The sequence below is a fragment of the Anser anser genome (assembly GCF_964211835.1).
Source record: "Anser anser genome assembly, chromosome: 1".
In the NCBI taxonomy this organism is placed as follows: domain Eukaryota; kingdom Metazoa; phylum Chordata; class Aves; order Anseriformes; family Anatidae; genus Anser; species Anser anser.
The window spans coordinates 195,722,508-195,735,959 of NC_139720.1; the positions used below are offsets into that span (position 1 = coordinate 195,722,508).

General features: G+C 45.5%; 1 protein-coding gene across 1 annotated transcript in view; it reads left to right on the forward strand.

Annotated features, from left to right (window-relative positions):
* The first annotated feature begins 843 nt into the window (after nucleotides 1–843).
* Nucleotides 844–13,452, forward strand: part of GUCY1A2 (guanylate cyclase 1 soluble subunit alpha 2) — a 157,272-nt gene continuing 144,663 nt past the window's right edge. Inside the window, exon 1 of the mRNA XM_083823966.1 lies at nucleotides 844–1,272. Coding sequence (XP_083680092.1) covers nucleotides 985–1,272 — 288 coding nt within the window. The 5' untranslated portion in view covers nucleotides 844–984. The remainder of the gene's footprint in view (nucleotides 1,273–13,452) is intronic.

Genomic DNA, 13,452 nt, shown 5'->3' on the forward strand with positions numbered 1-13,452 from the left:
GGTCTGGATGGCAGGATGAACCACTGAGATCACATTTCCTCGCAGCCTTTTTGCCAAGAACTACAGTCATGGGACAATCACGGCTGCCACAAAACTCTCCAGGTTCCTTCAACCTGCCTGCTTGGGTAGGGAAGGAGACCCCTTGCATTGTCTTTAAGGGTGTCATCCTACATCCAAGCTCCCCTGCTTAGTTTCCTCCACCCCTCTCATTTTCCCTCTCGTAGCACAGAGCTGCGGAAGGAACACAGCCCCTTCTTTTTCGGACACGACCCCAGCGTTAGCAGGGATAGGCGGCAGGAACTTTTGCCACTGAAACCTGACGAGCGCGCTGCAGCCTCCCCCTCTTTCCCAAGCCGCGATTTTCCCACGAAAAGCCGCTCGGAAAAGTTGTCGGGAGCGGAGGGCCGGCATCCCTCGCCCTCCGAGGCGCCGCCAGCCGGGGCTCGGGGAGCTTTGCAGGGAGCTGTCCAGCACCGCCGGGCCGGCAGGCGGCGGGGACGGGCTTGGGGTCGGGGCCGGGTTTGGGGTCGGGATGCCCGCGGCGGGAGGGTCCCGGGTGTCCGCCAGCCGCTGCGGGGGGACATCGGCAGCGAGAGGCGGGGAGGGGGGAGGCGGGCGGAGGAGGAGGAGGAGATGGAGGAGGAGGACGAGGAGGAGGAGGAAAGGGCTCCAAACAACACGTGATCCCCGCGGAGCAGCGAGGGAGCCGGGGGAGGGGAGAGCGAGGGAGGGCGGCGAGGCAGAGGAGGGCAGCGGCCGCCGCTTTAAAGCCTCCCGGCGCCGCACCCGCGCTGCCCCCGGCCGAGCGCGGAGCTGGGAGCGGGGCTGAGCCGGCCCCGGCCCCGACCCCGGCCCCGGAGCCCCCCCAACCGGGGGCACCCCGCGGCCATGCGAGGCGGCCGCCCCCGGCGCCCCGCGGCTCGGCGCTGCTGCCCGCCGCGGCTGCCCGCCGCGCTGCGCTGAGCCCCGGCGCCCCGCGGCACCATGTCCCGCCGCAAGATCTCCTCCGAGTCCTTCAGCTCGCTGGGCTCCGACTGCCCGGAGACCAGCCCCGAGGAGGAGGGCGAGTGTCCCCTGTCCCGCCTCTGCTGGAACGGCAGCCGCAGCCCCCCCGGCCCCTCCGATCCGTCCCTGGCAGCCGCATCCGTCTCCATCACCGCCGCCGGCTCCGCCGCCTCCGCGGCCAGCGCCGGTGCTCGCCGCGCTCCTCGCCGCCGCCGGGTCAACCTGGACTCGCTGGGCGAGAGCATCCGCCGCCTGACCGCCCCCGCGGTGAGTGCTCCGCGACCCCCCGGCCCCGCCACGCAACCCCCCGGTGGCTGCGGGGCTCCGCTCGGCTTGTCCCGGGCAGCCGGAGCATCCCCCGCCCGCGGTCGGGCCCGCGCTGGGTGGTGGGACCGGTGGAGGATAAGGGTTTTTGGGGGGGGAGTGGGGAATGAGGCACGTCTTGGCAGCATCTTGATGCGTTGAGGAGGGTCGCGAGAACCTCTTGTCGCGACCTGGTGCGAGCGACAATTCGGGGTGAAAAGTTGCGTGCGTTTACATGGTGCGTGGCACGCTCGTTCTTCCTGCACCATACAGGAGACGTGAACTTGGCGCGTTTACAGGGCTTTTCCACACCGAGCGAGGTAAAAAGAAAGTTTTGACGTGCCGGTCAGAAATATTTCAGCAACAGATTGCCCTGTGCCTCACGGATGCACAGGCATTCCTGAGAGATCAGTTTCTTGTAAGTGTGCTTTGAAATCCATGACTTGTTGTTATCTCGATAGCTACACCTGTAACCGAGAGTCAGTGAAGCATTGTGCAAGCTAAAATAAAGAGTGAATTTGGGTTGAACCCATCAAGTACGTCGGCATTGCTTTGGGAGACTGAAAGCAATGGCTCAGGAGTCGTGGTAGTTTCATGGAGAGCAAACAGAAGGTTGTTCTCCAGCCTTACCATCACGGTCGTGCTACACTCCTATCTGTACCTCTGTGACCGTCGCTACATTTCCCTAATAAAGTTTCAGCTGCAACTGAATGCTTGCTGCTTTCTGAGATAACATGTTAAGCCATAAAATGTTAATTGCAACAAGTAGCTTAATCTGTTAGACAACTGCATCTGCTAAATTTTGTGGCATTGGAATATCTTTTGGCATGTTCTTATTCAGCTTCAGAAATTACTTACAAGTCGAGTCACCATCTGCTATCAGTTTGCTTTGGTTATAATGTACTCTTTTCTGTTCAGCCTTGCTTGAACCAGCTAGATCAGGGTAGACAAGCAGGGTAGACAAGGGGAGAAGTTAGCAGTGCATTACATAGCTAATAGTTGTCCGGTTTCAGTAAAGACTTTTCTTTCCCATTGATTTTTTTTCTCTCTCTACTGGGAATCTGGGCTTGTAGTGCTGAAATTAATAGACGATATCTCAGGTGGCTTGTCTTGTTTTAGTACAAAAAAAAATGAAGCTATTTAATTTGATAATAATACAACGGTATAATTAGAGCATGTGTTACCCAAAATATTTGAAGTATTCTTAAGTAGCTCAGTGCAGTATTTTTAGATAACCTTAGTATTTGTATTTTCCCAGCTTTGACTGTTACCTCCTGTAGGGAAATGCTATAAAAGAGAACTACAGCTTTACAGCTTTGATGCATTATTGAATTTGTCTGAAAAATAAAGACATTCTGTGACTTGAGAGATGGGAACAACTTCGATAGGTCTTACAGTCCTCTTTCCTTTGTGCTCTCAGAGAAATTTCACTTAAGAACGCAAAAATTCCTTCCAACCTCGCCTTGATGTCCCAAACAACAGTTTCCATTGGCTTCCCTGAGAGATAATTATAACAGCCCATATTGCTGAAATCTGCATATTTTATTTTATTTTATTTTAATGTGTGATTCATGTGATACACGTTGTTCAAAACCTTCATTTTGTCTTGGCATTGTAACTACTGCTTCATTCCCATCTTCCACATTTTGGCATAAATTAATGTGATTCAAGTCAGAAAAGTCATGTTGGCACAGTGATGGTGTAAGAAAAGAATTGGTCCCCCATCTTTTTGTTCTTGACCCTGAGAAATCACTTTTCAGGTGCTTTGCTATTTTGGTGCATTTTTTTCCTTGTTGAGAATCTTTTCTGTGCTGCTGAATATCTGCCTTCTTGCAACAAGTCAAGTTACCATCTGTCTAACACTTCAAATCTGATTATTTTGTCGCATCTGCTAATATAAATCAGGAATAACTTCAATTAGAAGTTAAAAAAAATACTTTTCCTATAAAATTAGTGTCAAATGATAGTCACTCATTATTTTTAAAATTAAAAGGCAAGTCTGAAGGGTGCAGTCACATACGTTCCTTCTGAATGAACAGATTTAATTCTTTTCTATAGGTGTAGATATGTTTTTATTCCATAATTCTACAAAAACAGATTTCCGTTAAGTATATAAGCGTGTACTGATGCACATATGAGTGTGTGTGTATATATGCTATATGTATTGCCTGCAATGGCTTGATGTGTTCACTTCCAGCATTAATGCTGCAGTAATCTGTCCCCATCCCAGTGCTGAGCACTTTCAAAGTTGAAGGACGCTACAGGTTCCTGATGTTTGTACTTAGCCTTAATTTTGTGTATTCCTTTGCTGATGGCTAGGACTGAGGTACTGATTAAAATTACCATTTGTGTGTTTTCACCGATAAAAAATTCCCTGTGTGTTTAATACTGCAGAGGTGACGTTGTTTCAGTCTCGGTAGCAGGGGCTACTGCTCGGGGATGCTCAGAGCCTTGATCTGGGCAGGAGGAGCATCCAGGGGTTGAAGGAGTTGTACTGTAAGGGATGTCCATGGGGCAGTGTAGCAAGAGGGCTGTGCAAGAAGGCTAGGTCTTATGAGGAGCGGTAGCGCAAAAGAGTGTATGAAAATATTATCTTCTGTGCAATGCATTCATGAGCATGAGTACAAACACACTGTCAGTGGAAAGGCAGATTCTGTAGAGTGAAATGCCGTAACGAAGTATTTGAGATATTTTATACCCAAATACAGTGAAAAGAAGTTACTACATTCTGTATCACTTGCAATCTTGCTCTCAAATTTAGGTGAGCGTGACTGCACAACTCTTACTTCTGGTGGAACAATGGGTAAAAAATTAAAAAGTGAAACCTTACGTTTGCAGGTTTTAATCCAGCCTCTTCTGCTTGCTCCTGGAGGACAGCTTCTAGCACTTTCCAGCACATGTGATTTTCCCACTTTTCTCTTAAATGTATTTTTAGAGATTTTCCTGCCGTGGTTATTCTAGAGGATGTAGGGGCCTGACCCTCAATCACCACAGGTTCGGTTTACATTCCCGTAGGTTCTTAAAGGTTTTCTGACATGCCTGGATGGCTGAAGGATGGACGCTGTTCATTTGGAACTTGCTTACCCCAAACCCTCTCTTTTTTAATAGCCAGAAGTAGGAGGATAGTAAGGTTCACCTCCCACCAAAGCAGCTGCATAATTTGGAGAAGCGTATTTGGTGGTGAGGAGGATGAGCAGAGCTCCATGCGCACCCTACCGCGGGCGTTCACGAGTAGGGTGTGCAGGCGAAGGGCAGGCAGAGCAGTGTGGATGTGAGGAGGGAGGCAGCTTTTGTCCACAGCCTCACCAAGCAGGCAAGCTGTACACATACCAAACAGTGCTTGGAGCTGCTGCATGCATCCCACCTGAAGGCCAACTTCACTGGGTGAGCCGTGGCACTCAGCAGGGGGGCTGAGGCTCGCTGTGCAGCTGGGAGCCGCAGCCCAAAGACTCAGGACAAGCAGCCATGTCTAGCATGGGCTGTGCTCGGCACTTGGCTGGGAAGGTGATGTTTTGTGGGATCAAATGCAGCTGCTCAGCATGAGAAACCCCAAGTCCGGGTATTGCACACACTCTGCTCTTGCGACTCCTTTGTCTCACGAGATCATGGCCAATGCATATTGCTCGATGTCTGGCTCTGCCCTCTCACAGCTTTTCATCCCTGTGATGCTCCCACAAAGCGGAGCCTGTAATTGTGTAGGCAGCTCCTACCCACCCTAATGGCAGTCAAGCACCTAAATCATGTTCCTGGCTGGGCAGACATCCCTGCTGTCCTCTGTCCTCTGAACCACCACCACTGAAGGATCTTAGCTTTTATACCCTGTCAGAGAAATATGAGGCTAGATCCAGCAGCTGTCAAGACAAGTAGGTGCCCTTCTTACGGGGCTACGTTTGCATTTTTGGAGATAAATAATAAAATGCTAGGAACTCAGTAGGTACACTGATTTATGCCCTTGTTTTTAAGAAATCGTCTGCAATAAATAAATGTACATCACAAGAGAATTTAATGATATAGTTTTCTTTTAATTCCAGCTTTATTGTTGTGTTCTATTTTAAAGGATGAATTTTACACCCAGAGTGACATAAATTTTGATTAATTATAACTATAATGATGATATTTTCTCCTGTTTATTCTCATCCTCAGTTTTTCTGCCTTTAAGGGCTCCACTATATGGGAATGGTATCCTGGCACCAGTGGACGCAGTTTTATTCTTTATAAATGCCATTTATTATCTTACTAAATTCTAGTTCCTTGCAGCAATTTTCACATTTGCTCCAGTTCTATCTTGACTTGTATCCAATACCAGGCTGAAAATAGAATCAAAATCAGAAAAAAAAATACAATTTGTCACTGATTTGAAAAGTCAAATACTCTGCTCCCATCTGAGGGGCATGGACTACCCTGAAGGAGTGGAGAGTGATTGGGCATGCATTCAGAGGAGACTATGTACCCCGAAGCGCTGTGCTGATCTTTCTGGAAAGAGAGTTACAGCATGACACAGCATTAGACAGACTTACATTTCTGGTTGATTTTATTTTCTGAATGGCCTATGTAACATCTCTCTTGAACTGTAAACATTATTAAGTGGAAATCACTTCTGGTATACTTTTCTGTTCATGCAGAATTATTCCTGATATCCTTTAAAGGCTCAGTTGAAGACACATTAAATTAAGAACATTTTTTTTCCTATTTAAATTAGGAAGCTGCTACTGGCTTCTGCCAAATAGATTGAATTTAAGAATTGTCTTTTTGCTTTTTCCTGATAATGGGAGAAAAAAAGAACATAAAGACTATCATTTAGGTTCGTGTGCGTGCTATTAATTCTGTCACTGCTGAAACTTCAAATTGTTTAATTGCAAATGAAACCTCCAGTGAGCGGAGGTGGGGTTTTGGTGGAGAAGTGCAAATGTAGCAGCTCAAACCAAGCCCGGTTTCATCATAAGCCTCTACCACTTACTCTTAAGGAATAACTACTCTTGTTAGTATCAATAACAAGTTGTTGCCACTAGTACAAGAGTTAGTGTTGATTTTTACATGAAAGTTTGAAAAAAGATTGCACATGTCTTCTGAGCTCGTCATGACTCACATTAAGTCATCAGGTATACCTAAGCTTTACTGTAGTAAGAATAACTTCTGCCTAACTTTGTGAATGAAGTAGGATAATGCTAATGATATCCATATCAGCAGTGTGACTGTCTTATTCACTTAATAGCCCATGTTGGATGAGCTTTACGTGAGTAACATCCTTCTCAGGAAGATGGGTGTGAAGGAAAAAAAGCCTTGAAAATGGTGGAGAAAGGCACATCCAATGAGAAACTCCTAGTTTCTAATTTCAACAAGCAAATAGGATTAATTTTTCAAAATAAAATAAAGTCAGACTTTTGCCCAGTACCTTTCAACTTACCAGAGAGAAAAAACATTCATACACGAGGTCACATGTGCAGCCTGTAGCCAGTCAATTTGCTATTTCATAGCATGGAACAGAGCCGGGGAACATTCTGGGAAATGTTAATTTTAGAATCATGATGGGTTTTGTTTGTTTGTCTTGTTTGGTGGCTAAACATCTCATGCATCTCATCTCAGCCTTAGCAAATAACTTTTTTTTTTTTAAATTAATTTAGCTGTACCCAGAGGACTGCGGCCTTGTATTGACCTTGGTGAAATTTTGTTTAGGGTGAACTTGAATATTTCACATCTAGTACTTAGACTGTCCATAGTGATAGCTGCTTTCTTAATGTTTGTAGTCCCAGGCTGAAATCTTGACTTTACAGAGCCTGGAAAAAAACACTTCTCTGAAAACATTCATACTTTGCAGGCATCTCTGCTGCCTGAAGCAGATACCATATCAATATATGCCCCTAAATTGCAGCGCACAGTCACGGCTACATCAAAACAAAGGTGAGTATCTGTCATCCACAACTACTTGAGCAGAGAGGTACTGCTTCACAGCAGCTCAGTGTAGTCCTGGTGAAACTTGGAAAGCCAACACAGAGACAAGCCCTCTCTTTCCTCTTGTGCTAATGTTAGGGGCTGTTATATTATGCTATGAGGAAAAGAAATAGTTCTCATATCCAAGTTCTTTCTAGACGTGTCTGCTTCCAAACTTTTAAAAAAATAAAAAAATTAAACATGGTTCTTCCATACAGCTCAAAGCACCTTTGCAGCTGAGCATATGAAATTAGGCCCGGTTATGCTGAGGACAGTCGGTTTGTGCAGCAGAAGAAATTCCTTTAGAAGCACTGACATGTAAAGCCTTCCATTTCCTACCTGTCTCCTAGCATAGCACCAATGATTTTATGAAGTAGATGTGAGTTGCTTTAAAAATCAAACAGGTGGCATTGGAGGTAGATTATCTATTATGCTCTCACCTAGTGAATGTATTCTTTCTGCAACACAGAACAGATCTTCTATTCATCCCAGACATGGCTGAAACTCAAAAGATGAACAAAGTGATCCCAGACAGTATTATAATGGATAGCACCCTGAGATATTTATCCTTCACTGTCGAGGAGTTAGACTAGATGAACTAATAGGCAATTTCCATCCATAATGTCTGTGATGCTTCTAGTTGAAAGGCAGCTGGGGGTGCAGGAGTTATAACTTCTAATTATTAGTTATTTCTGTTTTATTTCTTTGGAGTGTTTGCATTGTTATTGAAATGAAATAGTATGAGGTAAAATTATCGGTCTCAATGTTTATTTATTAAATTAATGTGTTTTCTCTGATGTGAAGAAGTATTTCACTGTGAGACTACCCCAGTTTGTACAAACTGAGGAGCAGAATGGTCTCAGGTTTTGATACCAAGTGACCCTGAGCTCCAATGCTGTACCTTTACCTCGCCCCATCTGGACCACTGTGTGCTGCTGTAGTCATGCTGGTCCACAAGCAATTGGTACTTTTATATAAATCACAAAATTCTGGAGTCAGACAGCTGGTTTTCATGAAGAAAAAATAAACTTCTAGCTTGCATAGTTACAGAGAAGAAAAGTGAGTGCATCCTAATAGTTCAGAAGCTAGAGAGCAAAAATAATATATTTTTCCTGATTATTTAAAGCACCGTTAAACCCCCAAAGATGATTCTTTTAAAATTTTCAAATGGTTCCTTATGTTGGGTCTCAGCTTCTCCATTTCTGATTTTTGTCTGGGCCCTTTCATTCCATTCTGCAGCTATTGGGAAGATGATGGGGAGGGATCCTGCCTGTACAGGATCTGTGAGGACCTGCTAGGAAGCCTGCCTCCTTTCTGCATCATCAGTAAAAACTGTCAGATACCAAAGGAGCTTTCCTTTCATTTTTCAGTTCTGTTTTTCCCTAGTAGCAGCAATTTCAATACTTATCTCTGCATGCCTGGCTTTTGGGAAATGTTGATAAATGTTTGTCTTTAACTGGAGCCTTGATTCTTTGTTTACTGCCTCTTTAACGTCAATATTTGGGTGACCAGAAGAACAGTGAAAGAACAGCTTTCCACTGCTTTCATGATCCTGGGGTAAATATTAAAAAAAAACACAACCAAACATACAAACAAACAAAAAAAACCCTACAGATATAAAACTGGCTATTTTTCCATTTATTTCCTTCCAGATGGGCCAGGTGCATACCAAATCACATGTGCTTAGAGCTCTGTAATCACCTAGGCACAGAAACTTCACTAGAGCTGGTTTTGAAATATGAGAAAAGAGGTGTTTTTCATTAATGAGAGATGCCCAGCAGTGAAGCTGACAATTAAAATCTTACACATCTGCTGAGTTAGTGATTGAACATTACAAATTTGAAACACTTAAAGCTTTCAGCATCCAAGTGCTGATTTGGCTGAGGTCTGTGGTAGCTTATTTCTCCTGTATGTGATGCCTCTAGAAAGGACATTGCAACTCCCCAGGGCAGAGGAGTCTAGAGGAGCCCCCTGACTTTACAGACTTCCTTGAAGAAATACTGATAGAAGTGAAGTGGTTTCTAGCTGAGACTATTATGCTCTTCAGTGCAACTTTCATGTTTAAAATTTGTAGCACTCAAGTTCTTAAGAGCATGACTGTTAAACCACTTCTGAGGTTCAGCTAGGAGCCACTTAGCTTTTATCAGGGAAAATCTTTAAGGCCATGTTAGGATTAAGGAGAAACTGTGTGTTTGGCTGTTCTCTCAGCTCAGACCTCCCCATTCCATACAGTCCCTTTCTTATCTGGTACTACCTGGTCATCTTAAGTTGCAAAAAGAATGGGATGGAGAATACAAAACTGCATTTATGTAAATTTAAACTGAGTCATCTGGAATACTCTGCGCAGTACTGTCACCGCATGGTGGGGTTTGTCTGTCCTCACATAAGCATTTAAAAGATGTGTCAGTCTACAGCAATCACTCAACATCCTACGTAGACAAAAGAAACAGGTATTTCCAAAGACTAAGTCTTGTATTAGATACCAACAGTAAAGTGAAATGAGTCACTTTGGGTACCTACAGTTGGGCAGCACTTTGGGTACCTACAGTTGGCCATTTATTTCCAAAGGCGTTGCAATCAAGTGAGAGACATTTCAGAGGCAACAGGCTATGGTTCGGGAATAGGCCAAAGTCTCTGTCCTCAGAGAAGAGATTGGAAAGCTTAAATTTGATTGCCTTGGGAAAGACATTTATAGCAAGGGATGCAATTAAAGTGGAAGCCTTTTCTCCTTTGTCTCCAAAACCTGAGGCAATGAAGTTGAAAGAAGGGAAAATTAATCAAAAAAAAAAAAAGATTTTTTTTTCAGACAATGTCTGTTTAAACTAGAATTCTTTTTCAAAGGAAGTTGCCTGAGTAAGAAAAATCAAATTGAATACTTCAAGATCATTTAGACAAATATCTTCATAAACGTTTTCCTCAGCTAGTCTTAAAAACACCTCTGAAGCTATACCCCTAGTTTCAGGTCTTGGACCAGTTTCGCACTACTGCAGAACAGGGTGAGGTTTTCCTCCAAAGGCATCCTGCAAGGCGGGCACTGCGAACAGAGGGGACTGGTGGAGTCACAGTGGCTGTCACAGTGTCGTGGCCAGAATCCCTGCCTGCTGCTGTGCAACAGCATCCTGCTCTGGTTTAATTGCCGAGTTGCCAGACAGAAGAGCTGTAGGAGGTGGTGAGGGGGCTTTGTAGAGGTCCTGCAGAGCCAAGAGCCTGAGCCCCACATTGCAAGGAAAGAGGAACAACTAGAGAAAATCCTTGAGGGTCAGGAGTGGAAACTCCTGAGATGGGGGAGGCTGGAGGCTTATTACTTCTGGCCACGCACCTAGGCACCCTTTTCCACCTGTGGTTCAGCAGTTATGGAGCAAATGCAGTGCCCTGGGAAGAGGTGGGAGAGATGACCTACCTTGCCATGAGGCATCAGAGCCAATTGAGCCTCAACTGCTAGAGGCTCCAACAAAAAGGAGAGTAGTAGTTATCAGAAACTGTCTCCCGAGGAGACAGAGGCATTCATCTGCCAGCCTGCCCTGCTGCCTCAGGAGGTTTGCTGCTTGCCAGGAGCTCAGACATGATGTCGCAAACAGGCTGCCAAGACTTGTCTGGCCTTCGACTATGAACCCTGCTGCTCGTCCATGTGGGCACCAACTATGCAGCCAGGGGAGACCTTGAGAATATCAGAAGTGACTACATGGTTTTGAGGGCAAGGGCAAAGGGCCTGGGGGTCCAGTTGCGGTCTCTTTAATCCTGCCGATGAGGGGGAAAGGCTCAGGTTGGAGTGGACACATTTAGTGAGGCAGCCCCTGTGGCTGGTGTTGCTGGCAGGGCTTTGATCTCTGTGGATGTAGGGCACTCACTCTCTGAGGAGTAAAGACTACTGAGCAAGAAGGGATTTATCTGACAAAGTGGGGTGAGGATGTCTTTGACAACAGGCTTCCTGATCTTGATGAGGGCTTCAAACTATGTTTGTTTGCGAAGGGTCTACATTGTCTGAAGAGAAGGTGGTGGTGGTGGTGGTGGTGGGGGCAGTGAAAAATATCTGGGGGACAACATGGTGGAAGAGGTTCTTGTGCTTACTTTGTGAAAGCAAGATGACCAGGGGCCCATTTTAAGGAACAAATAGGTGACACTGAGCTTGGACCTCATGCGTTAGCACATACATCTTTGTGTGGGATGGCTTTCAGGACAGGAGTGCTGCAGGGAATGGACACAGGATGTTCATGACGGACAGGCTGGGAAGGTGAGGAGCACGAGCAGCTCTCTGTGCAAAGGAGTGACCAAAACGTGCAGACAGTTGTCTTTTGATGGGGCAAGTTGGCCCAGAGCTTGTGGTCAGGAGCAGAGGATGGTTTAGCAGAGGTGGTGTGTTGGTACATGTCTGCTACACATTGGCTGATCAAGAAGTGAAAGCAGAGAAAACCTTCAGACAGCTGAGACAGCTGGAGGAAGCCTTAAAATTGCAGGCCTTAATACTCACGGGGGACTTCAGCCAATCCAATATCAACTGGAAGGGCAATAGAGATGCAGGAGATCTTTGGAGCTGATGGGGCGGGGGGTGGGGAGGTGGGTTTGGGGGGGGAAATACTCTGCTGGAGCTATTGTTCAAAAGCAGTGAAAACTGGTTGAAGATATAAAGGTTGATGGGAGCCTTGGCTACAGTGATTATGAGATGCTGGAGTTCAAAACACAGAGAGAAGTGGGAAAGATGAGTAAGTGGAATCACAGCCTCATACTTCAGGAGAGATTTTTCAGGAGATTTTGGCTTGTTCATAGATCTTGGCAGGATCCAACGGGCAACTAGCATGGAGGGTAGAGGGACACAGGAAGTTGTTTGATCTTTGGGGACCCTTTTACACCCTTCTCAAAGCTCCAGAATGGTTGATTATGGTATGCAGAATGTCAACAAAGCATGGAAGAAGGCCAGCGTGGGTCAAGAGGTACCTCAGGACAGAGCTCAAATGCAAAAAAAAGATGTCTACAGAAGTTGGAAGCAGGGGTGGGCTGTCCTGGAAGAGTACAGAGCCGTTGCCTGAGCATGCAGGGATGGAGATAGGAAAGCCTCCCAGTCATGGCAATCAGGGGAGGTACCTGATGACTGGAAAAAAGCTAACATCACACTCGGCACTAAGAAAGATGAGGATCCAGGGAACTATGGACAAATCAGCCTAACTCTAGTCCCTGGGATAGTGAAGGAGCAAATCATTTTGGAAACCTTTTATGAGAAAAAAAAAAAAAAAAGGAAAGAAAAAAAGGACAAGGTGGTGATTGGGAACAGCCAGACCAAATTTTACCCCTTTACACCCTTTAATACCCTTTGTATGCTTTTATACCTTTTTACAAGGATGAATTGTACCTGACCAACCTGATTGACTTCTGTAATGAGATGACTGGCTCAATGGATGAAGGGATGCTGTTTACCTTGCCTTTAGAAAGGTCTTTGGCATGGTCTCCTATAGTGTCCTTAGAGCCAAACTGGTGAGATATGGACTGCATAAGTGGATGACAAGGTGGGTGGAAAATTGACTAGACCTTTGGGCTCAAAAGGTGGCAATCAGTGGCAAAAAGTCAAATTATCAACCAACTACCTCTGCATTTTCTTCAGGGATTGATAAGGAGGCCAGCAAAGGACTACCAGGATGGTTAGACGAGGGAGCTTGTGACATCTGAGGAGTGGCTGGGGAAGCTGCATCTGTTCAGCTTTTAAGAAGAAACAGTTCTGAGCTGTATTGCAGTCTACAGTTACTTGATCATGGGATGTGGGGAAGATAGAACTGGACTTTTCTCAGGGGTGCACAGTGGAAGAATGAGAGGCAGGAAAGCTGGAAAATGGGAAGTTCCAAATCAATATTTGAAAAAAAAATATGTTATGAGGGTGATCAAACACTGGCACAGGTTTGGATCTCCATTGTTGGAGGCACTCAAAACTCATCTGGAGAAGGATCTGAGCAACCAGTTCTAACAGGTATGACTCTGAGCAGGACATTGAACTATGATGCTTTCAAAGGTTCCTTCAAATGTATATGAACCTGTGATTCTGTGATTTTTTTACAGTTTCCTTTGACACATCAGGGTTAGCCATGGCTTGCTATCTGGATTCAGAGTTAATTCAGGGAAGTCCTATAGCCTCTACTATGCAAAAGATCAGTCAGATTATTTTCAGTGGTTCCTTCTGCCTTATATTTTATCATTCCAGATGGAGCTTGGACATGATCTGGTATGGCAATT